This window comes from Kogia breviceps, chromosome 1, assembly GCF_026419965.1.
Source record: "Kogia breviceps isolate mKogBre1 chromosome 1, mKogBre1 haplotype 1, whole genome shotgun sequence".
In the NCBI taxonomy this organism is placed as follows: domain Eukaryota; kingdom Metazoa; phylum Chordata; class Mammalia; order Artiodactyla; family Physeteridae; genus Kogia; species Kogia breviceps.
The window spans coordinates 43,796,594-43,823,954 of NC_081310.1; the positions used below are offsets into that span (position 1 = coordinate 43,796,594).

General features: G+C 37.8%; 1 protein-coding gene across 14 annotated transcripts in view; it reads left to right on the forward strand.

Annotated features, from left to right (window-relative positions):
• Positions 1–27,361, forward strand: part of ABL2 (ABL proto-oncogene 2, non-receptor tyrosine kinase) — a 136,743-nt gene that overhangs the window by 76,660 nt on the left and 32,722 nt on the right. For 5 of the 14 annotated variants that reach the window (XR_010840114.1, XM_059056189.2, XM_059056240.2 and 2 more), the window contains exon 2: positions 26,809–26,871. The exons of 6 other annotated variants lie outside the window; for them this stretch is intronic. Coding sequence is in view for 6 of the 8 variants with exons in the window: in XM_059056189.2 (XP_058912172.1) it covers positions 26,809–26,871 (63 nt within the window). In the remaining 2 variants the exon portion in view is untranslated. Of the gene's footprint in view, positions 1–21,709; positions 21,840–25,264; positions 25,306–26,808; positions 26,872–27,361 lie in introns of those variants that run through there. 3 more of the 14 variants (XM_059056230.2, XM_059056170.2, XM_067030920.1) reach the window with 3 other exon arrangements.

The window sequence follows — 27,361 nt, forward strand, 5'->3', positions numbered from 1 at the left end:
TATTTTGAGCCTTAAACCAAAATAATTTTGTAATTTGAAGTATGTTTTTTTTCCCTTCTTACCTCTAACACTCGTGCTGTAGGGAGGGTTCTATTGCTTTGGACAGCCATTGCTGCTGAAATAAGGGTAATGAATCAGGTCTCTGTTTCTTTTAGTTAAGGCCATTGGAAATACCTGAATTCAGCCAGCAGGAAATAGCTTGCAGCCAGGACCCAAGTATAGAGAATGTAGTATATACATATACACATGCCTCTTCATAGACATTGGAAAACTTGCTCCACCAGTTGGAAACAGGAAAGACCAGCTTTTTTGATTTTTAGCATCACATGAAAGGATTATTTTACTAAGTTATCTGCAGGGCAGTGACAGGTGTCCTAGAGGGTAAGGTTAGAGGACCTTTAGAACTATAAGGAATATTTCCTAATGAATGCCCACATATACGGTATTTTTTTTGTTTCAGATGTTTGTGAGATGAGCCGTACATTAAGGGAAGCCTTTTGTTCAGCTCATTACTTCATATTTGAGGACAAATCAAAAGTAAAGACACAGTATTTTGTTTTGGTCTAAATGAGATTCTTCAAAGAAGAGATGAAAGTTGTCAGTTAAAGAAAGGTTATATTTTTGGATGCATTCTGAGTTCGGGCATGACCTACACAAATTTTTAAAACTCTTCTGAGTCATTGTGCCTTAACTCTGGAAAAATTTGTAATTACTCTGCTGCTGGCAGTGAATTCCAGCAGTTTCCTTTGATGGAATCCGTTTGTTGGTGAGCACATGTATATCATTCTGATTAGTCTCTTAGGTTTGACTCTTTTTTTTTTTGTTTTTTAATTTAACTTTTATTTTTTATCACAGCAAATTTGATTACAATGTTTTCTTTATTCTAGGTGTGCAAGATGTGGTTTTTTCACACATATGCATATATCTATTCCTTTTTTTTAAACATCTTTATTGGAGTATAACTGTTTTACAATGGTCTGTTAGTTTCTGCTTTACAATGAAGTGAATCATTTATACATATACATATGTTCCCATATCTCTTCCCTCTTGCGTCTCCCTCCCTCCCACCCTCCCTATCCCACCCTTCTAGGTGGTCACAAAGCACAGAGGTGATCTCCCTGTGCTATGCGGCTGCTTCCCACTAGCTATCTATTTTACATTTGGTAGTGTATATATGTCCATGCCACTCTCTCACTTTGTCACAGCTTACCCTTTGCCTCCCCATATCCTCAAGTCCATGCTCTAGTAGGTATGTGATTTATTCCCGTCCTACCACTAATCTCTTCATGACATTTCTTTTTCTTAGATTCCATATATATGTGTTAGCATACGGTATTTGTTCTTCTCCTTCTGGCTTACTTCACTCTGTATGACAGACTCCAGGTCTATCCACCTCATTACAAATAACTCAGTTTCATTTCTTTTTATGGCTGAGTAATATTCCATTGTATATATGTGCCACATCTTCTTTATCTATTCATCTGTTGATGGACACTTAGGTTGCTTCCATGTCCTGACTATTGTAAATAGAGCTGCAATGAACATTTTGGTACATGACTCTTTTTGAATTATGGTTTTCTCAGGGTATATGCCCAGTAGTGGGATTGCAGGGTCGTATGGTAGTTCTATTTTTAGTTTTTTAAGGAACCTCCATACTGTTCTCCATAGTGGCTGTATCAATTTACATTCCCACCAACAATGCAAGAGTGTTCCCTTTTCTCCACACCCTCTCCAGCATTTGTTGTTTCTAGAGTTTTTGATGATGGCCATTCTGACCGGTGTGAGATGATATCTCATTGTAGTTTTGATTTGCATTTCTCTAATGATTAATGATGTTGAGCATTCTTTCATGTGTTTGTTGGCAATCTGTATATCTTCTTGGGGAAATGTCTATTTAGTTCTTCTGCCCATTTTTGGATTTGGCTGTTTGTTTTTTTGTTATTGAGCTGCATGAGTTGCTTATAAATTTTGGATATTAATCCTTTGTCAGTTGCTTCATTTGCAACTATTTTCTCCCATTCTGAGGGTTGTCTTTTGGTGTTGTTTATGGTATCCTTTGCTGTGCAAAAGCTTTTAAGTTTCATTAGATCCCATTTGTTTATTTTTGTTTTTATTTCCATTTCTGTAGGAGGTGGGTCAAAAAGGATCTTGCTGTGATTTATGTCATAGAGTGTTCTGCCTATGTTTTCCTCTAAGAGTTTGATAGTGTCTGGCCTTAACATTTAGGTCTTTAACCCATTTTGAGTTTATTTTTGTATATGGTGTTAGGGAGTATTCTAATTTCATACTTTTACATGTAGCTGTCCAGTTTTCCCAACACCACTTATTGAAGAGGCTGTCTTTTCTCCACTGTATATTCTTGCTTCCTTTATCAAAGATAAGGTGACCATATGTGTGTGGGTTTATCTCTGGGCTTTCTATCCTGTTCCATTGATCTGTATTTCTGTTTTTGTGCCAGTACCATACTGTCTTGATTACAGTAGCCATGTAGTATAGTCTGAAGTTGGGGAGCCTGATTCCTCCCGCTCCATTTTTCGTTCTCAAGATTGCTTTGGCTATTCGGGGTCTTTTGTGTTTCCATACAAATTGTGAAATTTTTTTGTTCTAGTTCTGTAAAAAATGCCAGTGGTAATTTGATAGGGATTGCACTGAATCTGTAGATTGCTTTGGGTAGTAGAGTCATTTTCACAATGTTGATTCTTCCAATCCAGGAACATGGTATATTTCGCCACCTATTTGTATCATCTTTAATTTCTTTCATCAGTATCTTATAGTTTTCTGCATACAAGTCTTTTGTCTCCTTAGGTAGGTTTATTCTTAGATATTTTCTTCTTTTTGTTGCAATGGTAAATGGGAATGTTTTCTTAATTTCACTCTCAGATTTTTCATCATTCGTGTATAAGAATGCCAGAGATTTCTGTGCATTAATTTTGTATCCTGCTACTTTACCAAATTCATTGATTAGCTCTGGTAGTTTTCTGGTAGCATCTTTAGGATTCTCTATGTATAGTATCATGTCATCTGCAAACAGTGACAGCTTTACTTCTTCTTTTCCGATTTAGATTCCTTTTATTTCTTTTTCTTCTCTGATTGCTGTGGCTAGAACTTCCAAAACTATGTTGAATAAGAGTGGTGAGAGTGGGCAACCTTGTCTTGTTCCTGATCTTAGTGGAAATGGCTTCAGTTTTTCACCATTGAGGATGATGTTGGCTGTGGGTTTGTCATATATGGCCTTTATTATGTTGAGGAAAGTTCCCTCTATGCCTACTTTCTGCAGGGTTTTTATCATAAATGGGTGTTGAATTTTGTCAAAAGCTTTCTCTGCATCTATTGAGATGATCATATGGTTTTTCTTCTTCAGTTTGTTGATATGGTGTATCACGTTGATTGATTTGCGTATATTGAAGAATCCTTGCATTCCTGGAATAAACCCCACTTGATCATGGTGTATGATCTTTTTAATGTGCTGTTGGATTCTGCTTGCTAGTATTTTGTTGAGGATTTTTGCATCTATGTTCATCAGTGATATTGGCCTGTAGTTTTCTTTCTTTCTGACGTCTTTGTCTGGTTTTGGTATCAGGGTTATGGTGGCCTCATAGAATGAGCATGGGAGTGTTCCTCCCTCTACTATCGTTTGGAAGAGTTTGAGAAGGATAGGTGTTAGCTCTTCTCTAAATGTTTGATAGAATTAGCCTGTGAAGCCATCTGGTCCTGGGCTTTTGTTTGTTGGAAGGTTTGTAATCACAGTTTCAATTTCAGTGCTTGTGATTGGTCTGTTCATATTTTCTATTTCTTCCTGGTTCAGTCTTGGCAGGTTGTGCATGTCTAAGAATTTGTCCATTTTTTCCAGGTTGTCCATTTTATTGGCATACAGTTGCTTGTAGTAATCTCTCATAACCTTTTGTATTTCTGCAGTGTCAGTTGTTACATCTCCTTTTTCTTTTCTGATTCTATTGATTTGAGTCTTCTCCCTTTTTTTCTTGATGAGTCTGGCTAATGGTTTATCAATTTTATCTTCTCAAAGAACCAGCTTTTAGTTCTATTGATCTTTGCCATCGTTTCCTTCATTTCTTTTTCATTTATTTCTGATCTGATCTTTATGATTTCTTTCCTTCTGCTAAATTTGGGGTTTTTTTGTTCTTCTTTCTCTAATTGCTTTAGGTGCAGTTAGGTTGTTTATTTGAGATGTTTCCTGTTTCTTAAGGTAGGATTGTATTGCTATAAACTTCCCTCTTAGAACTGCTTTTGCTGCATCCCATAGGTTTTGGGTTGTCATGTCTCCATTGTAATTTGTTTCTAAGTATTTTTTGATTTCCTCTTTGATTTCTTCAGTGATCACTTCGTTATTAAGTAGTGTATTGTTTAGACTCCATGTGTTTGTATTTTTTACAGATCTTTTCCTGTAATTGCTATCTAGTCTCATAGCGTTGTGGTCGGAAAAGATACTTGATACGATTTCAATTTTCTTAAATTTACCACGGCTAGATTTGTGACCCAAGATATGATCTATCCTGGAGAATGTTCCATGAGCACTTGAGAAAAATGTGTATTCTGTTGTTTTTGGATGGAATGTCCTATAAATATCAATTAAGTCCAACTTGTTTAATGTATCATTTAAAACTTGTGTTTCCTTATTTATTTTCATTTTGGGCGATCTGTCCATTAGTGAAAGTGGGGTGTTAAAGTCCCCTACTATGATTGTGTTACTGTTGATTTCTCCTTTTATGGCTGTTAGTATTTGCCTTATGTATTGAGGTGCTCTTGTGTTGGGTGCATAAATATTTACAATTGTTATATCTTCTTCATGGATCGATGCCTTCATCATTATGTAGTGTCCTTCTTTGTCTCTTGTAATAGTCTTTATTTTAAAGTCTGTTTTGTCTGATATGAGAATTGCTACTCCAGCTTTCTTCTGATTTTCATTTGCATGGAATATCTTTTTCCATCCCCTCACTTTCAGTCTGTATGTGTCCCTAGGTCTGAAGTGGGTCTCTTGTAGACAGCATATATATGGGTCTTGTTTTTGTATCCATTCAGCCAGTCTGTGTCTTTTGGTGGGAGTGTTTAATCCATTTACATTTAAGGTAATTATTGATATGTATGTTCCTATTACCATGTACTTGTTTCGGGTGTGTTCTTGTAGGTCTTTTCCTTCTCTTGTGTTTCTTGCCTAGAGAAGTTCCTTTAGCATTTGTTGTAAAGCTGGTTTGGTGGTGCTGAACTCTCTCAGCTTTTGCTTGTCTGTAAGGTTTTTAATTTCTCCATCAAATCTCAATGAGATCCTTGCTGGGTGGAGTAATCTTGGTTGTAGGTTTTTCTCCTTCATCACTTTAAATATGTCCTGCCACTCCCTTCTGGCTTGCAGAGTTTCTGCTGAAAGATCAGCTGTTAACCTTATGGGGATTCCCTTGTGTGTTATTTGTTGTTTTTCCCTTGCTGCTTTTAATATGTTTTCTTTGTATTTAATTTTTGACTGTTTGATTATTATGTGTCTTGGCGTGTTTATCCTTGGGTTTATCCTGTATGGAACTCTCTGTGCTTCCTGGATTTGGTTAACTACTTCCTTTCCCATATTAGGGAAGTTTTCAACTATAATCTCTTCAAATATTTTCTCAGTCCCTTTCTTTTTCTCTTCTTCTTCTGGGACCCCTATAATTCGAGTGTTGGTGCATTTAATGTTGTCCCAGAGGTCTCTGAGACTGTCCTCAGTTCTTTTCATTCTTTTTTCTTTCTTCTGCTCTGCAGTAGTTATTTCCAGTATTTTATCTTCCAGGTCACTTATCCGTTCTTCTGCCTCAGTTATTCTGCTATTGATCCCATCTAGATTATTTTAAATTTCATTTATTGTGTTGTTCATCATTGCTTGTTTCCTCTTTAGTTCTTCTAGGTCCTTGTTAAATGTTTCTTCATTTTGTCTTTTCTATTTCCAAGATTTTGGATCATCTTTACTATCAGTATTCTGAATTCTTTTTCAGGTAGTCTGCCTATTTCCTCTTTATTTGTTAGGTCTGGTGTGTTTTTATTTTGCTCCTTCATCTGCTGTGCATTTTTCTGTCTTCTCATTTTGCTTATCTTACTGTGTTTGGGGTCTCCTTTTTGCAGGCTGCAGCTTTGTAGTTTCCGTTGTTTTTGGTGACTGTCCCCAGTGGCTAAGGTTGGTTCAGTGGGTTGAGTAGGTTTCCTGGTTGTGGAGACTAGTGCCTATGTTCTGGTGGATGAGGCTGGATCTTGTCTTTCTGGTGGGCAGGTCCACATCTGGTGGTGTATTTTGGGATGTTGGTAGCCTTATTATGATTTTAGGCAGCCTCTCTCCTAATGGATGGGGCTGTAGTCCTGTCTTGCTATTTGTTGGGCATAGGGTGTCCAGCACTGTATGTTGCTGGTCCTTGAGTGAGGCTGGGTCTTGGTGTTGAGATGGAGCTCTCTGGGAGATTTTCGCCGTTTGATATTATATGGAGCTGGGAGGTCTCTTGTGGACCAGTGTCCTGAGGTTGTTTCTCCCACCTCAGAGACACAGCCCTGACACCTCACTGGAGCGCCAAGAGGCTTTAATCCACATGGCTCAAAATAAAAGGGAGAAAAAATAGAAAGGGAAGAAAGAAAGGAAGGGAGGAAGGAAGAAAGAAAGGAAGAAATGAAGGAAGGAAGGAAGAGAGGAAGAAAGGAGGGAAGGAAGGGAGGAAGAAAGGAAGAGGGGTAAGAAGGGAGGAAGGAAGGAAGGAAGGAAGGAAGGAGGGAAGAAAGGAAGGAAGAAAGGAAGAAGACACAATAAAGTAGGATAAAATATCGTTATTAAAATAAACTATTAAGAAATATTTTATAAAAACAAAACAAAGAAAAAACAAACAAACAAAAAACGGGCCAGTCAGAGCCCTAGGACAAATGATGTAAGCAAAGCCATACAGACAAAATCTCACAGAGCAGCACACACATACACACTCACAAAAAGAAAAAAAGGGGAAAATAATAATATATCTTGCTCCCAAAGTCCACCTCCTCAACTTGGGATATTTTGCTGTCAATTCAGGTTTTCCACAGATGCAGGGAACTTAAAGTTGATTGTGGAGCTTTAATCCACTGCTTCTGAGGCTGCTTGGGAGAGACCTCCCCCTCTCCTCTTTGTTCGCACAACTCCTGGGGCTTAGCTTTGGACTTGGCCCCGCCTCTGTGCCTAGGTCATCTGAGGGCTTCTGCTCTTCGCTCAGACAGGACAGGGTTAAAGGAGCAGCTGATTCAGGGGCTCTGGCACAGGCCGGGCGGAGGGAGAGGCACGGATGCGGGGCGAGCATGAGGCGGCAGAGGCTGGCATGACACTACACCAGCCCGAGGTGTGCCGTGCATTCTCCTGGGGAAGCTGTTCCTGGATCTCGGGACCCCAGCAGTGGCGGCCTGCATAGGCTCCCAGGAGGGGAAGTGTGGAGAGTGACCTGTGGTCGCACACAGGCCTCTTGGTGGCAGCAGCAGCAGCAACCCTAGTGTCCCACACCCGTCTTTGGTGTCCGCACTGACAGCTGCGGCTCGTGCCTGTTTCTTGAGCTACTTTACGCGCGGTGCGCTTAATCCCCTCTCCTCGTGCCCCAGGAAGCAAAGCGGCAAGAAAAAGTCTCCTGTCTCTTTGGCAGCTCCGCGCCTGTCTCTGGAGCTCCTTTACGCGGTGCGCTTAAACCCCTCTCCTCGTGCACCAGGAAGCAAAGAGGGAAGAAAAGTTCTCTTGCCTCTTCGGCAGCTCCAGACTTCTCCTGGACTCCCTCCTGTCTAGCCATGGTGCACTAACCTCTTCAGGCTGTTTTCACACTGCCAACTCCAGACCTCTCCCTGGGATCCGACCTCTGAAGCCCGAGGCTCAGCTCCCGGCCCCTTCCCACCCCGGCGGATGAGCAGACAAGTCTTTTGGGCTGGTGAGTGCCGGTCGGCACCGATCCTCTGTGTGGGAATCTCTTTGCTTTGCCCTCCTCACCCCCGTTGCTGCGCTCTCCTCCACAGCTCCGAAGCTTCACCCCTCCGCCACCCGCAGTCTCCGCCCACGAAGGGGCTTCTAGTGTGTGGAAACCTTTCCTCCTTCACAACTCCCTCCCACTGGTGCAGGTCCTGTCCCTATTCTTTTGTCTCTGTTTATTCTTTTTTGTTTTGCCCTACCCAGGTACGTGGGGGTGTTTCTTGCCTTTTGGGAGCTCTGAGGGCTTCTGCCAGCGTTCAGTGGGTGTTCTATAGGAGCAGTTCCACGTGTAGATGTATTTCTGATGTATCTGTGAGGAGGAAGGTATCTCTGCGTCTTACTCTTCCGCCATCTTCTCTTCTCCCCTGCATATATCTATTCTTCTTCGGATCCTTTTCACTGATTCTTCTCAAAATCTTTGAAAAGATTGAAGAGTAAGGAATACTTACAAAGACATTCTATGAAGTCACCTTCACCCAGATATCAAAACCAGATTGGGGGGGGGGACTTCCTTGGTGGCACAGTGGTTAAGAATCCGTCTGCCACATAAATCACAGCAAGATCCTTTTTGACCCACCTCCCGGCCCGCCGTCTGCACGACTGTCGCGGCTTCATCTGCCCAGGCCCCTCCAGAGCCGGTAGCCTCAGTGAGGCCGCCCTCCCCTCGGGCTCTGGTGCAGTTCCATGATGGCGGAGGGAATAGACACCAAGCCGGGAGTTCCAGCTCTTAGGTTTGACTCTTAAATGTCATCCTATATATGGACTGATGAATCAAGTTCATTCTACTTGGGGAGTCTGGCTGTCTTAAAATCCTTCTCTAGAAGGTAAGAAGAAAACATTTCTCAGTAGTTTTTGTACCACTCTCTATTGAGGCAGACTTGAATAGCAAAAGGAGCATGGGCTTTGGAGTTATATATAACCTATGGTTTTGAATCCTGGCTTCACCAGCTAGCTCTGGAACTTGAATAAGATACTTAGCATTTCTGAGCATTTGTACATTGGTGATAATAAAGCCTGTCCTTCAGGGCTATAGTTAATAATATTATAATTTGTAATATATCAATTAAAGTGTTCAAAGTGCCTGGTTTATAATATGTGCTCCATAAATGGTAGCTATTATTATAATCAAAGTGTAGAGAGAGCTAGAATTGCTTTGAGTCATTTTTAATTTGCATGGAAAACTCATGCTGGCAGAGTTTTGTGAACACTAATTAAAAAATACTGATTAGTATAGAGGAAAATTAGTGATCACATTGTTGAATGCAAACAGCTATCTGTTTAAATAATCTTATCTGCAAATGGCTGGGTGATTCTTTCCCAAATGCAGATATTTTAATACTATCTCATGACAACTATACCTTCAAAAAGAGGGCAAATGATAGTGTGAGAAATAATGAGAAGGGGGTGCTATTAGGGGATGATATTAAAGAATTCTCTTAGAGACAGCACAATCCCTAAGTTCCCCCTATATCACTCCTCTAAACAGGATTCTTTTTCAAGAATGACATCTGTACATGGAACTAATAAGCAAAGCAGGATACACTTTCTGTTATTAGAAGGAGTTTTTGCTTCAAGCCTATTGAAGAAATATAGTTAGCTAGGACCAAGTTATAGATCTTACCTCTTTTGTTGCATGAAAAGACCATACCTTCTAAAAAGAAACAGGAGAAAAGCACAGTAGACAGAGAAAATGTGGCCGAGTCAACATCTCTGAATATAATAAATTATAGCAAGTTCTCCATTTCCTTGAGGGTGGAGTTGAAAGTCAAGATTCTAATTCAGTTTTGTGAGGAGAATAAAGATCTGCGAATGGCGAGGAGACATCAACTTCTCTTTTCATGGAGACCAATACAGAATTAAGTATGCCATTTGAAAATAATCAAAATTATAAGCCCATTAGAATAAATTTCTGAAATATTCAGACTTTGAAAACTTTGCTATTTGATTTTGGGAACATGTGTGGACTATTTTTACTTTTGGGCAGTTGATATTTTGGCCACAAAATGGGTAAAATACTTTAGGAATAGATTATAACATGTTTCATTTAAAATTTTATTCATCCTTGAAAATTAAAATTGTTTATGCTTTATAAAGATATAAAAACTACTTACCTATTGATAAAGTTGCTTTGAATTTCTTTCTAAAAAGCATATTGCTTTTATAAATTTTGAATCTTAGGAATCTGACTATGTAGAACAAAAATCTAAATGAAATAAATCAAATTTACACATCCCAAACAGTCTATGAACTAAATTCTTTCTGTTGCCAAGTTCCAAATCTTAAATTATAGGAATTGGTAGATTATATATTAATTTTAATCTCAAGGCTAAAAATTGATGTAAGAGTATGTGTTAGAGAATATATTTAAGAACAGGATACAAAAGAGACTGGATATAAATGTATGAAAAATATTATCAGTAGTTATTTCTGGGTGATGGGATCCTGATTGCTTTTAATTGTCTTCCTTTCTGTGTGTTTTGGATTCTAGAAAATGGACAAGTATTGCTTCTATAATTAGGAAAAAATGATATGTCAACAGATATTAAATACATATTCTAGGAAAATTAATGAGTGAGGCATATAATTTGCAAATATTTTCTCCCATTTATAGCTTATATTTTCATGTTCCTAACAGTATCTTTCAGAGAACAAAAGTCTGGTTTTGCATTTTTTTCACCTTTTATGCCTTAAGTAAAAACTTTATTGGGACTTCCCTGGTGGTGCAGTGGTTAAGAATCCGCCTGTCAATGCAGGGGACACGGGTTTTATAGCTGGTCTGAGAAGACCCCACATGCTGTGGAGCAACTAAGCCCATGTGCCACAACTACTGAGCCTGTGCTCTAGATCCCGTGAGCCACAACAACTGAAGCCCGCTCACCTAGAGCCAGAGCTCCGCAACAAGAGAAGTCACTGCAGTGAGAAGCCCACACACCACAATAAAGAGTAGCCCCCGCTCTCTGCAACTAGAGAAAGCCCATTGGCAGCAACAAAGACCCAATGCAGCCAAAAATAAACTTATTTTAAAAAAAAAGAACAACTTGGGCTTCCCTGGTGGTGCAGTGGTTGAGAGTCCGCCTGCCGATGCAGGGGACACGGGTTCGTGTCCTGGTCCGGGAAGATCCCACATGCCACGGAGCGGCTAGGTTTATGAGGCATGGCTGCTGAGCCTGCGCGTCTGGAGCCTGTGCTCCGCAATGGGAGAGGCCACAACAGTGAGAGGCCCATGTGTCTCAAAAAAAAAAAAAAAAAAAGAACGACTTTTTTTTTTCTTTTGTGTAAATGAGAGTTTATTGACAAAGACAAAGTTAAGCTTCCCCAACTGCCACCCTACCCAAGAACAGATCCCAACAATAAAAGAACAGTAAGCATTCTTAGGACAATACTTGTCCCTCCTCTCCAACTCCAGAGTTCCAAGGTTCACAACACAGGCACACAAAACTTGGGCAAGGACAGACGCTTACGGAATCTCTGACCAGCAAGAGTTCTGGGTGTGTGTGGGCTTCCCTTGCCCTTTGTAAGACACCAGCTGATGTTATAAAGACATATTGAGGCAGAGGAAAGGGGAATGCAGGGCAGTCTCCAATCTGTTCCCCAATTCGTTCCCCAGTTCGGCCAAGCGTGAAATGAACCCAAAAGGAAGCTGTGATGGAGGCAACAGGCTCTGTCTCTTTAGGAGAGAGGTCCTTTTCCATGGAGCAGAATCAGGGGCAAACTGGGATGCAGCCTCTTCAAGGACCGAAGAGTTGATTGGCTCAAAAACTTTATTGACTTATGATTTACATTCTATAAAACTTATATTTTAAAAGATGTACAATTCAGTGATTTTTAAAAAATGTACATAGTTATGCAACCCTCACTACGATAATAGTTGTTAGAACATTTCCATCACCCAAAACGTCCCTTGTACTAGTTTGTAGTCAGTTAGCATTCCTAACCCAGTCCCAGGTAACCACTAATCTCCTTTTCTCTACATATGCTCTTTTTGGAGATTTCATATGAATGGAATCATGCAATATGTAGACTTTTAATCTGGCTTCTTTCATATAGGATAATGTTTTTAATGTTCTATGGAGATATAGATCCACATATCATAAAATTCACCCATTTAAAGTGTATAATTCAGTGGTTTTTAGTATATCCACAGAGTTCATCAACCATCAGTACAATCTAATCTTAGAACATTTTTATAACGCCCCCAAAGAGACCTTGTAGCCATTAGCAGTCGTTCCATATTCCTCCCCACACCCCCAGTCCTAGGTTACCACTAATCTACTTTCTCTATGGATTTACCAATTCTAGACATTTCATCTGAATGGAATCACAGAATATATGTTCATTTTGACTGGCTTCTCTCACTTGGCTTAATGTTTTCAAGGTTCATCTATGTTATAGCATGTATCAGTACTTCGTTCCTTTTTATTGCTGAGTAACTTTATCCATTCATTAATTGATGGACATTTTGGTTGTTTCCACTTTTGGGTGTTATGAATAATGCTGTGAACGTTCATATACAGGTTTTTGTGTGGACATATGTTTTCATCCTTTTATTTTTAACCTACTTATGAGATTATATTTGAAATGAGTTTCTATTAGATAGCCTATCGTTGGATCATATATCTGCCATATGTCTGTGTTTAGGCCATTGTCCTTTAATGTAATTATAAATATGTGAATTTAGGTCTATCATTTTATTTTTTTAATGTTTGTTCCTGTTTCCCTTTTCCTGCTCTTTCTTGGGTTCACTTTTTTTTTTTTTTTTTTTTTTTAATAAGTATTACATTGTAATTTATCTGTTGTGTTTTGGGCTATATCTCTTTGTATAGGTTTTCTAGTGGCTGCTCTAGGGATTGCAGTATACATATTGAACTTTTCACATTCTGCTTAGATTCAACATTTTACCACCTCAAGTGAAATGTGGAAACCTTACTGTCATGTAATTTTCTTTCCCCTCTTTATGTCGTAGTTGTTACATATTATATCTATATACATTGAAGAGTCCCTACAGATAGTGTTATACTTTTTGCTTCCAATCATCTAGCATATTTTAAAGAACTCAAGAAGAGAAGAGTAGTCTATTCTATTTACTATTTTTGTTTCTCTTTCTTCATTCCTAATGAATAAAGTTTCCTTCTGGTATTTCCATTCTGTCTGAAGAATTTCCTTTAACAATTCTTTTAGAGCAGGTCAGCTGTCAATGAGTTTTTTCCTTCAACTGAGAATGTCTTTATTTCACCTACATTTCTGAAGGATGTTTTCTGTGATTATGGAATTTTGGGATGACAGTTTTTTCTCTCAGCACTTAAGATAATGTTTTTTCATTTCTTTCTAGCCTCCAAGGTTTCAAATGCAAAATCTGCAATATTCCAGTCATTGTTCTTTGTAAGTGTGATCCTGCAATGAAGTAGTGAAACGCCCCACCTTACCTCAACCTGTTACATTTATCTCTTATGGACTTTATTTCTCGCCTAGCACTTGATATATCCTGCCTAGCAAAATGCTTTGCACATAGTATCCACTCAAATAATTGGCTGAATGAATGATATATGATGCAGATTAAAAGGGCCAATATTTTAATAATTTAATAAATGGGGGTGTAGAAGTGGGTAGTGTGTCATCTATTTATATATAGTTCCCAGATTTTCTATAATGAGTATATATTGCTTTTATAAACTGAAAACAATTTAAAAAGAAAACATGTCATACTAATAATTTTGTTGCATTTAATCTTAGGCTTTCATTTATCATTTTTTTGGTGGTTCGTTTTTCATGTGCACTTTTTCATTTTATTTTTTTCTCTAAAATGTTAAAGGTGGTATTAGATGGGTTAGATAATTAAAAGCAGCATAGAATGACAAAAGTATCTTTTCATATTTTACTTTTAGAGTATTTTTAAAATATCTTTGTTGGAGTATAATTGCTTTACAATGTTGTGTTAGTTTCTGCTGTATAGCAAAGTGAATCAGCTATATGTATACATATATCCCCATATCCCCTCCCTCTTGAACCTCCCTCCCACCCTCCCTATCCTACTCCTCTAAGTCATTACAAAGCATTGAGATGATCTCCCTGTGCTATGCAACAGCTTCCCACTAGCCATTCATTTTACATTTGGTAGTGTATACATGTCAGTGCTACACTCTCACTTTGTCCCAGCTTCCCCTCCCCCCCGCCGTGTCCTCAAGTAGAATGTCTTTTCTTAATTTTTGTAGTTTTCTAACTTAGATGCTGTCGTCATTTAAGATTCATTTCCCACAGAGCTGTTTGCACATCCTTTGTATGTCTTTAATGACTTTGACTTTTCTGAACCTTGCCTAATTTTTGTGGGAGTTGTGTAGGTTTTTTCCTTCTACTTTTTTCTTTGACCAGTATTTAATGTAAGGGTGCTCCTGAATGTCCTATCATTATTGTAACTATTCTTTTCTTACCCACAAGTTATAAATAGAAAGGTACTTATTGTCTGAACTTGGTTTTGTAGAGAAATGTTGAATTATTGAGAATTTTTTTAGGGGTCCCTTATTCAGTTCTGTACAGTGCAATTCACAGAGAGGTCAATACGCTTTAGTAAAAAGTATATGTTGATTTGTGTTTGTGTGCATAAGTTGATAACAACTGGAGATGTCTAGTTGCCTTAATAGGAGTTGAACAACATAAACAGCACTGATTAGTTCTTCTCCAACTTCATGAAGGAACCGTTTAAATGTAACTGGCATTTTTTCACATTCATGATCCAGAATAAAGAAACCTTAGTATTTATTCTTGAATTGTCCTCATTTAAGAGTGTGTTAATTGGCATGAAATATTATGCAGCTGTACATAGGAAGAGAACTATTTCTGTGTGCTAATGTGGAGTGAACTTATAGTTAAGTGAGAAGAGCAAAATGGAGAAAGTGTGAAATATCCTACTGTTTAAGAAGAAGGAAGGGTTTGTGAATATGTATCCATTTACATTAAAACAGTGTAAGAATAAAACAGTTAAATTCAGGTTACCTCTAAGGAAGGAGTGAATAGGGTAGAGAGGGGAGGGTGCCCCATTCTATAGATTCAACTTTGGAACCATGTAAATATTTTATGTAATGAAATGAAATTTTAAAAGCAGAGCTTAAAAATTGAAAATAAATGAAACATTAACTCAGGTGGATATCCTAGAGGCAGCAATTCTCAGAATCTGATTGTGGGGTTTCCCTGGTGGCCCAGTGGTTAAGAATCTGCCTGCCAATGCAGGGGACATGGGTTGGAGCCCTGGTCCAGGAAGATCCCACATGCCACAGAGCAACTAAGCCCATGCACCACAACTACTGAGGCCTGCACGCCTAGAGACTGTGCTTCGCAACAAGAGAAGCCACCTCAGTGAGAAGCCTGCGCACTGCAACGAAGAGAGCCCCCTCTCACCACAACTAGAGAAAACCCGCACGCAGCAGAGAAGACCCAGTGCAGCCATAAACAAACAAACAAACAAACAGATTGTGTTCAACAAATCTCTGTGCTGACATTTGCACTGATGGTGCCAAAGCACTGTAGGTAAGATGTTTATGCCCTTAATAGAAATCAAAGTAGTGACATTAAACAGCACCTAGTAGTCATTGCATTGTCGCTGCCACGTTCTTGCAGTTAAAAGTCAGTTTTCATATTGGTTCAATATGAAACTTGAATTCAATATGAAAATTCTTCTACTCTGAATAGAAGAAGAGTAGAGTAGAAGAATGTGTGCTTACCCCTTCTTGTGAGAGCCCTGGAATCACAACTAACTGCTGAACAACTATCCACAGGCAGATGCTGGAACCCACCAAAAAAGATACCCTGCATCCAAAGACGAGAGAAACTGCAGTGAGATGGTATGAGGGGCACAATCATGATAAAATCAAATCTGATAACTGCCAGGTGGGTGACTCACAAACCGGCGGAAAATTATACAGAAGTTTTCCCACTGGAGTGAAGGTTCTGAGCCCCATGTCAGGCTTCCCAACCTGGGGGTCTGGCAACAGGAGGAAGAATCCCCAGAGAACTGGACTTTGAAGCCAGCAGGATTTGATTACAGGACTTCCACAAGACGGGGGGAAACAGAGACTCCATTCTTGGAGGGCACACACACAGTCTTGTGCACACAAGTACCCAGGGGAAAGGAGCGGTGACCCCATAGGCTACTGAACCAGACCTACCTGCTAGTGTTGGAGGGTCTCCTGCAGAGCTGGGGGGCAGCTGTGGCTCACCACAGGGACAAGGACACTGGCAGCATCAGTTCTGGGAAGTACTCATTGGCATGAGCCCTCCTGGGGGCTGCAGTTAACCCCACCAAACAGCCTTTAGGCTTCAGTGCTGGGTCACCTCTGGCCAAACAATGAACAGAAAGGGAAGACAGCCCCACCCATCAGCAGACAAGCTGATTAAAGTTTTACTGAGCACGGTCAGTGCCCACCAGAGCAAGACCCAACTCTACCCACCACCAGTCCCTCCCATCAGGAAGCTTGCACAAGCCCCTTACATGGCCTCATCCACCAGAGATCAGACAGCAGAAGCAAGAACTACAATCCTGTAGCATACGGAACGAAAACCACAATCACAGAAAGTTAGATAAAATGAGAAGGCAGGTGATTATGTCCCAGTTAAAGGAACAAGACAAAACCCCAGAAAAACAACTATATGAAGTGGAGATAGGCAATCCACCTGAAAAAGAATTCAGAATAATGATAGTGAAGATGATCCAGGATCTCAGAAAAAGAATGGAGGCACAGATTTAGAAGATGCAATAAATGTTTAACAAATACCTAGAAGAACTAAAGAACAAACAGAGATGAAGAATACAATAACTGAAATGAAAAATACACTAGAAGGAATCAATAGTAGAATAACTGAGGCAGAAGAACAGATAAGTGACCTGGAAGACAGAATGGTGGAATTCACTGCCACGGAACAGAATAAATAAAAAAGAACGAAAAGAAATGAAGACCGCCTAAGAGACCTCTGAGACAACATTAAGCGCACCAACATTCACATTATAGGGGTCCCAGGAGGAGAAGAGAGGGAGAAAGGACCAGAGAAAATATTTGAAGAGGTGAAAGCTGAAAACTTCCCTAACATGGGAAAGGAAACAGTAAACCAAGTCCAGGAACACAGAGAGTCCCAGTCAGAATAAACCCAAGGAGGAAATGCTGAGACACATAAAAATCAAATTGACAAAAATTAAAGACAAAAAATATTTAAAAACACCAAGGGAAATACAACAAATAACATATAAGGGAACTCCCATAAGGTTATCAGCTGATTGCTGAGTAGAAACTCTGCAAGCCAGAAGGGAGTGGCATGATATATTTAAAGTGATGAAAGGGAAGAATTGACAACCAAGAATACTCTACACAGCAAGGCCTTCATTCAGATTTGACAGAGAAAAAGACCTAAATGTGAGACTGAAGAACTCTTAGAGAAAAACATAGGCACAACACTCTCCAACATAAATCACAGCAAGATCTTTTTCGTTCTGTCTCCCAGAGTAATGGAAATAAAAAGAAAAATAAACAAAAGGGACCTAATTAAATTCAAAGCTTTTGCACAGCAAAGGAACCCATAAACAAAACGAAAAGACAACCCACAGAATGGGAGAAAATACTTGCAAATGATGTGACCAATGAGGGATTAGTCTCCAAAACAGCTCATGCAGCTTAATATCATCAAAACAAACAACCCCGTCCAAAAATGGGCAGAAGACCTAAATAGACATTTCTCCAAAGAAGACATACAGATAGTCAAGAGGCACATGAGAAGATGCTCAACATTATTAACATTTCCCCAAAGAAGACAGATAGCCAAGAGGCACATGAAAAGATGTTCAACATCACTAATGATTGGAGAAATGCAAGTCGAAAGTATGAGATATCACCTCACACCAGTCAGAATGGCTATCATCAAAAAATTCACAGCCAGTAAATGCTGGAAAGTGTGTGGAGAGAAGGGAACCCTCCTACACTGTTGGTGGGAATGTAAATTGGTACAGCCACTGTGGAGAACAGTATGGAGGTTCCTTAAAAAACTAAAAACAGAGCTAGCATATGATGTTGCAATCTCACTGCTGGGTATATATTCAGAGAAGAACATGGTTGGAAAGGATAGATGCACCCTAATGTTCATTGCAGCACTGTTTACAATAGCCAAGGCATGGAAGCAACCTAAATGTCCATCAACAGAGGAATGGATAAAGAAGATGTGGTATATATATCCAATGGAATATTACTCAGCTGTTAAAAAGAATGAAATTGGGTCATTTGTAGGGTTGTGGATGGTCCTAGAGTCTGTCATACAGAGTGAAGTAAGCCAGAAAGAGAAAAACAAGTACCGTATATTAACGCATATATGTGGAATCTAGAAAAATGTTATAGATGAACCTATTTGCAGGCCAGGAATAGAGACGTAGATGTAGAGAATGGACGTGTGGACACTGGAGGAGAACGGGAGGGTGGGACGGATTAGGAGATTAGGATTGACATATATACACTACCATGCGTGAAATAGATAGCTAGCAGGAACATGCTATAAAGCTTGGGAAGCTCAGCTCGGTGCTCTGTGACGACCTAGATGGGTGGGATGGGGGGTGGAGTGGGAGGGAGGTCCAAGAGGGAAGGGATATAGGTATACATATAACTGACTCACTTCATTGTACAGCAGAAACTAACACAACATTGTAAAGCAATTATAGTCCAATTTAAAAAAAAATGAAATATGCCATTTGCAGTAACTTGGAAGGATCTAGAGATTGTCATATTGAGTGAAGTAAGTCGGAGAAAGAAGTATCACATAATATTGCTTATATGCGAAATATAAAAAGAAATGCAAATGAACATATTTACGAAACAGAAACAGACTCACAGACTTAGAGAATGAACTTACGGTTACCAAGGGGAAAGGGTGGAGGAAAGGGATAGTTAGGGAGTTTGGGATTGACATGTACACACTGCTATATTTAAAATGGATAACCAACAAGGCCCTACTTACTGTATAGCACAGGGAACTCTGCTCAGTGTTACATAGCAGCCTGGATTGGAGGGGAGTCTGGGGGAGAATGGATACATATATATGTATGGCTGAGTTGTTTTGCCGTGCACCTGAAACTATCACAACATTGTTAATCGACTATACTCCAATATAAAATAAAAAGTCTAACAAAACAGTTTTACTTAAAAATTTCCTTGATTAAGCAGTAAAAATGATTAATTTTATAAAAATCTTGATTCTCAGATACATGTCTTTTTAGTATTCTATGTGACAAAATGTAAAGTACGCATAAAGTACTTCTGCTGCTTGCCAAAATATTGTGGCTGTATTTAGAGAGAGCCATGTGCAATTTTTTTGTGTTTTGAGCTGAACTGGCTGCTTTTTTCATGGAACACTGTTTTCACTTGAAAGGTTGAACGACAAACTATTCAGATTTGGGATTTGGTAGACATTTTCTCAAAAATGAATGAAGTGAGTTTGCTGTTTCAAAGAAGACAGGTATTAATTGTTGGAAATGGTAGAATTTGAGCTTTTAAGTAAAAATTAGAATTTAATAAAATTAGTAACCATCTTTCTGATCATGACAACTTCTTACTTAAAACTTTTGTGATGCGATTGATGGTGATAGTAATGAATAGGATGTTTCAATGTTTTATAACAAAGTATATCAACATTTAGTGAATCATGATTTCCAGATGATCAATGCATGATGTTAAAAAATGCAAAGTACAGAATAGACCCATTCCAAGTACAAGATAAACCAACAAATTTTAATTTGACAGATTATGAAACTTTTGTGTCTATGGTTTCAGATTTCAATTTACAGTTAACCTTTGTTGAGTTTTGGTGTGGTACAAAGAAGAATATCCATAATAATCTGAAAGAATGTTAAAATATACCTTCCTTTTATACCTCCATATCTTTGTGCAATAAGATTTTCATATACTTAAACAAAAATAACATCACAACAGGTCAAATGCAGAATGAAGATTCTACTATCTTGTTTTAAGCTAGATATTAAAGAGATTTGCAAAAAATGACAATGTTACTCTTACCTCTTAATTTTCTTTTCAAGGGTAGTTATTTTTAATAAATATGTTAACATGAGTTTATTGTTATTTTAAAATTAATATTACAGTTTCTCAGTTTTAATTTCAAATATGATAAATAATGATAGACATAACCCACATAACAGAGGTCTTTGGAAACGTCAGTAGTTCTTATTTTTTAATTAAAAAATTTTAATTATAAAATATACATAACATAAAACTTACCTTTTAAACTATTTTAAGGTATACAGTTTAGTAGCCTTACGTACAGTCATCCATTTCCAGAACTAGAACAACTTCTAGATATTTCACGTAAGTGGAATCATACAATATTTGTCCTTCTGTGCCTCACTTATTTCACTTAGCATAATGTTTTCAAGGACCATCTATGTTGTAGCATATGTTACAATTTTATTCCTTTTTATGGTTGAATAATATTCTGTTGTATGTACCACATTTTGTTTATTTGTTCATTCCCTCTGTACTCCTGGTAACAATATAGGAGCCTTAAAAAATGTAACTATTAATTATTGGTAATTTAAATAGCAGATTTACTGATTAAATAGTAAATCATATGGTGTAGAATATAGATATGTATAAAATATGAATTATGGAGCTCCTTTGCCTTTTGTGTAATTTAGGCAAGGAGAAATTCAACGCAGTATTTGAAATTCTGAGTCATTAATTTGAGGCAACCCATTAGTCATTTAACTCTTGCTTTCCCCATGATGTTAACAGTACTGGCTTCATAAAGGTTAATTTCTTGGAGTGCATAATGTTTGTTTTTTTTACACTGTTAATAATTACCTACATCAAAGTCATTCTTTCTTTAAGTTTACATTATAATTTTGTAACATCTTTATTGAAGGCTATTTCAGTTCTACTACCTATAATTTTACCATTACCTTTATTGACCTGGAACCAAGCACAGTGGCTGGTACATAGTAGGTACTTAACAAATATTTCTTGAATCAATGAGTGTTCTTAGGTGTACAGTAACACATTCTTGTATTATTTTTGTAGATTATACCACTGAAGTCATCCATCATTTGTAGATTTTACTAATTTCCTATAAGGTTCTTAAGTTTTATTTAACTTTGTTCCTATGTATTAACAAAGATTAGGCTTTCAATTTTAAAAGTTTTAATACTCAAAAGTTTTCAGCACTATCATGCCATGTTTTTAACCTTTATTAAGCTATAATAGAGTCAGAATTTTACTGAAGGCCGTCATTTCCTGGCTTCTGTGCTTATGAATCAGATTGTAACTATTTCTTTGACTTTGGATTTGTGGTTTCATGAACTAATTTAAGTGATGCAAAAGATGAGTCTTGTTAGGCGTTTCCTCTCTTTTAAAAGTGTAAACACTTTTATTGTAAAAGCGTTTTCTTCAAGGAAACTTTTCTCTACAGTCTCACTTCATTATCACTTAGGAATGAAACCCCATCTATATGTACTAATCCCTACGTGTTTTATTATTTGTTACTCATGTGTGTCGGTTTTTACTTATTTTTTCAAAATGTTCCAGAGGTTTTGAAGTATCTCCATTCTGACTCAATGTTTTGCTAATTACTAGACATTTTCCTTTATGTAACTCTTCACCCACTTGGGACTTGTAAATGCTTACCCTTCCATTGGTTCCTTCTTGCTACTGAGTACATGAGTGAGTGTCACATGCATATGGTATTGCTTGTCAGAGAGTGGAATTCCAAGACTTCCTCTGTACATAGATCAGTTAAACTTTTGTGATTCTGGGCAGAGGAATGGTCTTTGGGACAGCTCTGCTTCTACCTAATTGTTATGGCAGAGATCAGGACACATTGCTTTGCTGCCTGTGCAGTGAGGCCTCAGAAACTGCTCTACCCAACTTGACAGGTATGATATAAGGGTGATAGTTTGGGGAGGGTATATAATCACAGTAATCAAGCATGAATGGAGATTTCAAAAAATTAATATTATCTACTATTATCATCTTTATTCTTGGCCAGTGAAGCTTCATGTGTTTTTTTTTTCCTGGTATTTCATAGTAGGGCCTTAGTAAGTACCTATTGAATGAAAGAAGAAATGAATAACATGATATTTTGTAGTATTAAGATACATATGGCTTGATATTGAGAACAGTTGATTTATCTAACCACCTTACACAGTTTTTAAAAGAGGTGTTAAAAAAGTATTAGTTTCTTAGGGACTTCCCAGGTGGTCCAGGGGTTAGGACTCTGTGCTTTCACTGCCGTGGGCCTGGGTTTGACCCCTGGTTCAGGAACTGAAATCCTGCAAGCTGCGTGGTGCAACCAAAAGAAAAAAAAAAGTATTAGCTTCTTAGAGAATATGCAGTCAGACAAAGTAGAATTCTAGCAAGATAAGGGTTCGTAAAAATGCTTGGAAATGCCTAAAATGAAATTTTTGAATATTAATTTCTCCAATTACTACCTGACAAATTTCTACCTAGAAATTTCTTAAACTTAGAAATTTCTGCTAAAAGTTATTGAATGACTAATTGGTAAAAAGTGTTTTTAATAAAATTAAACATTAATTTTAATTAAACATTAGACATTATTTAAACAGTAATTAAACATTAAATGTTAAATTTAGGAATTATCTCTGAATTTGAGTTTTATTCTGGATTTTAACTTGTTTAATCCTGATAATTTACTTTGTACAAGCTGCTACTTCTATGTTTTACCTTATTTTTATTGTTTCCTACAAGTGTATTAGTAGAAAAAAGTAATAAAATTACCTTTTCTTAATAGTCACAATGTATTTCTGCTACCTGGGTTCTGTATCCCATAAGTAAAAATTAGAGTCTTCTGTTGTGTCATCTTAAGTTCATGATATACCTCAACAATAGTGAGTAATGAAAGATAACTCACTGTCAGGTTACCTCATGTATAGTAGTCGCTTGACATTGTTCAAAAATAAAACATTCCTAGCCTACACACTTGTATTTGGGCGGGTGCAGTACATCTGAATCATCCAGATTTGACTGTCTTAAGCCGATGAGGAAAGTAGCATAGACTAGACCTACTGGATAACATGGTTGCACTTACTTCCTATAGGTCCTCCCTCCTCTTTTTGTCTTCATTCCTTAGCTTGCTCTACCCCATTTAGTTTTTTAACTCTTTATAATTTAAAACATGTTCATTCCTGGCCTCAGGAAAATGTTAGGATGTTTCTTGTCTTTGGAAAATTTCCCCTTTTGTTTGGTGCTAGTGGGTAGGATGGGGTTTAAGTGGATATCCTGTGCAGGCGGATTGTACAGGAAATAGAGCCTTAGTACTGTGAGAACAAACGAGTGGGAAGAAAGAAGAAACGAAGGAAATAAGATCTTTTGACTTGACCAGAAAGACTGTGAAACCAGAGATGGGAAGAAGGGGATTGGGGAATAAAAAGGATTGTTTTCCACATTGTGGTTCTTTTAGTACTTTGGTCTCAGAAATGACTCTTTTCCTGTATTTATTATTTTGTATATATTACAGAAATGTATGGTATTTTTTGGCCCGTATATATGTTTTAAGTTTTCATAAAATTGTGTCATAGGTCTCATTCTCTTTTCTCCTTTTGTCAAATAACATGGTTTTAAGAAGCTGACTTGCCTTTAAAAATCCTCCTTTGAGCTTGATGGAGTTCCTCTCCAGTACAGATGAATCACATGTCATAGATATGTTCTTGTACTTTGACAGTCTGTCATTCTACTATCATCAGAGCAGAATTCCTGCTCATCCAATTTAAATGCTTTCTCTTCTCTGAAACCTTTTCTGACTGCAGAGTTTTGTTTTCTTATTCTGTCCTCTCATAGCATCCTCTGTGAGTATAGGAGTATGCATGGTTCATTTATTCAACAGATTGTTTTCAAGAGCCTCTTATATGCATTCACTGTTTGGGGTGCTTGGAATTTATTAGTGAACAAAGCAGGCAAAAATATCTGTCCTCTTGAAACTAATATTCTAGTTGGGTGAGGTAATAGTTGATGTGAATGTGATGATAAATAAATTACATATTTTGTGGTAATAAGAGTGATGGAGGGACTTCCCTGGTGGTGCAGTGGTTAAGAATCCGCCTGCCAATGCAGGGAACATGGGTTTGAGCTCTGGTCCGGGAAGATCCCACGTGCTGCGGAGCAACTAAGCCTGTGTGCCACAACTACTGAGCCTGTGCTGTAAAGCACGTGAACCACAACTACTGAGCCCACTTGCCGCAACTAGAGAAAACCTGCGCACAGCAACGAAGACCCAACACAGCCAAAAAAATAATAATAAATTTATATATTTTTTAAAAAGTGATGGAGAGAAATACATTAGGAAAGGAGGCGTGGAGGATGTGGAAGTGTTGTCAGGAGTAGATGCATTTTAAAATAGGATGGTCAGAGAATGCCGTACCAAGAGGGTAACATTTGAGTGAAGTGCCATGTGGATGTCTTGGGGAAGAATGTTTTAAGTGGATGGAAAAGCCAGTACACAAAGGTCCTGAGGTAGGAAGGAGTGTGCCTGTCTTGTTCAAGCAACAGCAGGGATGCCAGTAGTCAGAATGAGGTAAAATGGGAGAGGAATAGTAGGAAGATGAATTGGGCAAGGTAAGTTGCAAAGGGCCTTGCAGGCCCCTTGTAAGGACTTTAGCTTTTATTCCAAGATAAGGAGCCATCAAAGAATTTCAAGCAGAGGAGTAAAGCAATCTGACTTATGCTTTAAAAGCTGGTTGGTGTGTTGAGAATAGACAGTAGAGAGCTAGGATAAGAAGCATGGAGATCAGTTAGAAGTCTAGTGAAATAATCTAGCTGAGAGGTGATGCTGGTAACAGGGCAGTAGTAGTGGAGGGGGTGAGAAATGGATAGATTCCAGATATATTCTTGGAGGCAGTGCCAATAGGATTTCCTGATGGATTGGATGTTGTGTTGGAGAGCAAAAAAGGAGTCATGATTCCAAGGTTTTTTGTTTTTCTTTCCCCACCTTTATTGATATAATTGACATGTAACATTGTGTAAGTTTAAGGTATAATAATACATAAGTGTTGATTTGGTACACTTTGGTAATGCAAGATGATTACCATCATAGCATTCATTAGCTAATACCTGCATCATGTCGCATAATTACCATTTCTTTTTTTGTGGTAAGAACAGTTTCAATCTAGTCTCTTAGCAATTTTAAAATTTATAATACAGTATTATTAGCTATAATTACTGTGTTATACACTAGATCCCCAGAGCTTATTTATCTTACAGTTTGTACTCAAACTTCCAAGGTGTTTGGCCTGAGGAACTGAAAAGATGGACTTGCCATTAACTGAGGTGGAAAATTCTGTGAGAGCAGCACATTTGGGGGAAAGAATGGATGCTAGTTTTTTTATAGTAAGTCCAAATAATGTTATTAGTGATTTTTAATCTTTATATTCTGAGGCCCAGCATGGTGCCTACTGTATAGTAGATGTTCACTAAAATCATTAGTTTTGTAAGTCTTAGATTTTTAATATACTGGGTTTCACAAAGTAAGGTATAAATATACAGTATTTGTTGTTTTTGGCCTGATAGGATTTAAGAGTTGGCTTCATTCAGTGTCTACTTGATTACTGTTTCTGACTTGGTAGTACAGAGGTTCTTGTTACCCTTGATTTTTGTTCCTCTTACAATGTCAAATAAGGGGGACTTTCTTTTATCTAAAAAGAAGGAAATATACTTGAACTGTTTGACAATCATTAAATCAAATAATAATCATAAAACATTGTAATGTGTTACCACTATCACTGGCAAGAAACATTTATCATTGTGGATGGAACATGTGATATTCAGTACAGAACCTAAAAAATATTAGAATATTCTCTGTACTTCTTTTTGGCGGTTCTTTTCATTTTAATAAAGTAGCCCAATGGAAATTCCATTAGAGTAGATAATATTTCATTAGAATGAAGAAAAACATAGTACCTGAGACCAGTTTGAAGCATGTTTTATATGATATAGTATTTTGTTTGTTTGGTAATCCTAATTTGTTATCTTAGTATATATAATACAGCTGTTCCTATTCACTATAATTCTGCATTTAAACAAGAAGCAAGGTAATCTGTTTCAAATTAACTTTTCAGGACTTATGGACATATCTTCAGGTTTGTTGTAACATTCTTAATGTAAAACAATTAGCTGTGAAATTTAAAAAATATATTCTTTTTAAGAGGAGGAAGGAATGTGAAGAAGTGAAATAAACTGTTAGAAGAACATCCAACCTATAAGAGGAATTTCTATCTATATGATACGGTTATGAAGCCATTTTAAAAACATTGGTTAATGCTATTTTAAGTTTAAAAGACATCTCAATGTTTTCTGTCACTTATATTTTTGTGTAATTTGGTTATTCATTCAGTCAACAGTTACTGAACACATATTATGTGACTCTTGCTAGAAAAGAGTTACAGTTCTTATGCCAAGGAGCACATTGTGAAGTTGGGGAAACGAACATAAATTGAGGATAAAGATAGGAGGTGTTACTGCAGCAAGTGTAATGCTTTTGTGAGCACAGGGAGGAGGAGCATGTGGGGCTTCCAAGGGGAGGTTATATTGGAGTTGAGTATTATATCAATAAAATGAATAGAAGTCAGCTAGTCAAAAAAAAAAAGGGTGGAATGAGTTCACGTTCTAGGTAGATAGGACTATGTGAACAAAGGCAAAAAGGTAGGAAGCATCATGGTGTATGTTCAGATGTAAAATTTCAGGTGTGGAATGGGGGAGAGGTGAAGCTGGAGGAATAGGTAGAGATCTGATCATAAGAGACCTTGTAGGCCATGTTAAAGAGATTTTAGCTTGATGGTGAACTATTAAAGAATCTTAAGAAGAGTGACATGGTCAAATTTTTGTTTTAAATAGATCACTTTGCCAGCTGTGTGGAGGATGGATTTGAGGGAGACAAGACTGGAGGCAGTAGTCCAGGTGAGAGATGATGGGAATCTGAACTAAGACATTGGCAGTACAGAAGGAGAGGAGGGAATGGATTGGAAAAGAAATAAAATCACAGATTCAAGGGTTTTTCTTGTTCATGTATGATAAAACCAAGTTTAAATTAAAAATGAGTGGAAGGAGAGGGAGAGAGAGACATACTTGAAAAGTGTTGTTTTATGACAGAGGCAGTTGGATAGTGGCAGATTGCCACAAAAACCAGTTTTTAGTGATTAAGAACATTGCTACTGAAAGATGAGTGTATTTTTTGTACAATCATCCTGAACTGTGAGAAGCAGGTGATCTTTAAGATGGTATAGGGATCACCGGTTTGTGTAGTATAACTAAATCTAAGAACCACAATGCCTTGAGGAAGAAACCAGGTCTTACAAGGCTTCAGCCAGTACACATGATAGAAACTCAATAAATCATGTCCACTGCTGGCAGTATTTTCTAGAGCCCTAAGTTAGTTATTTTATAAAAA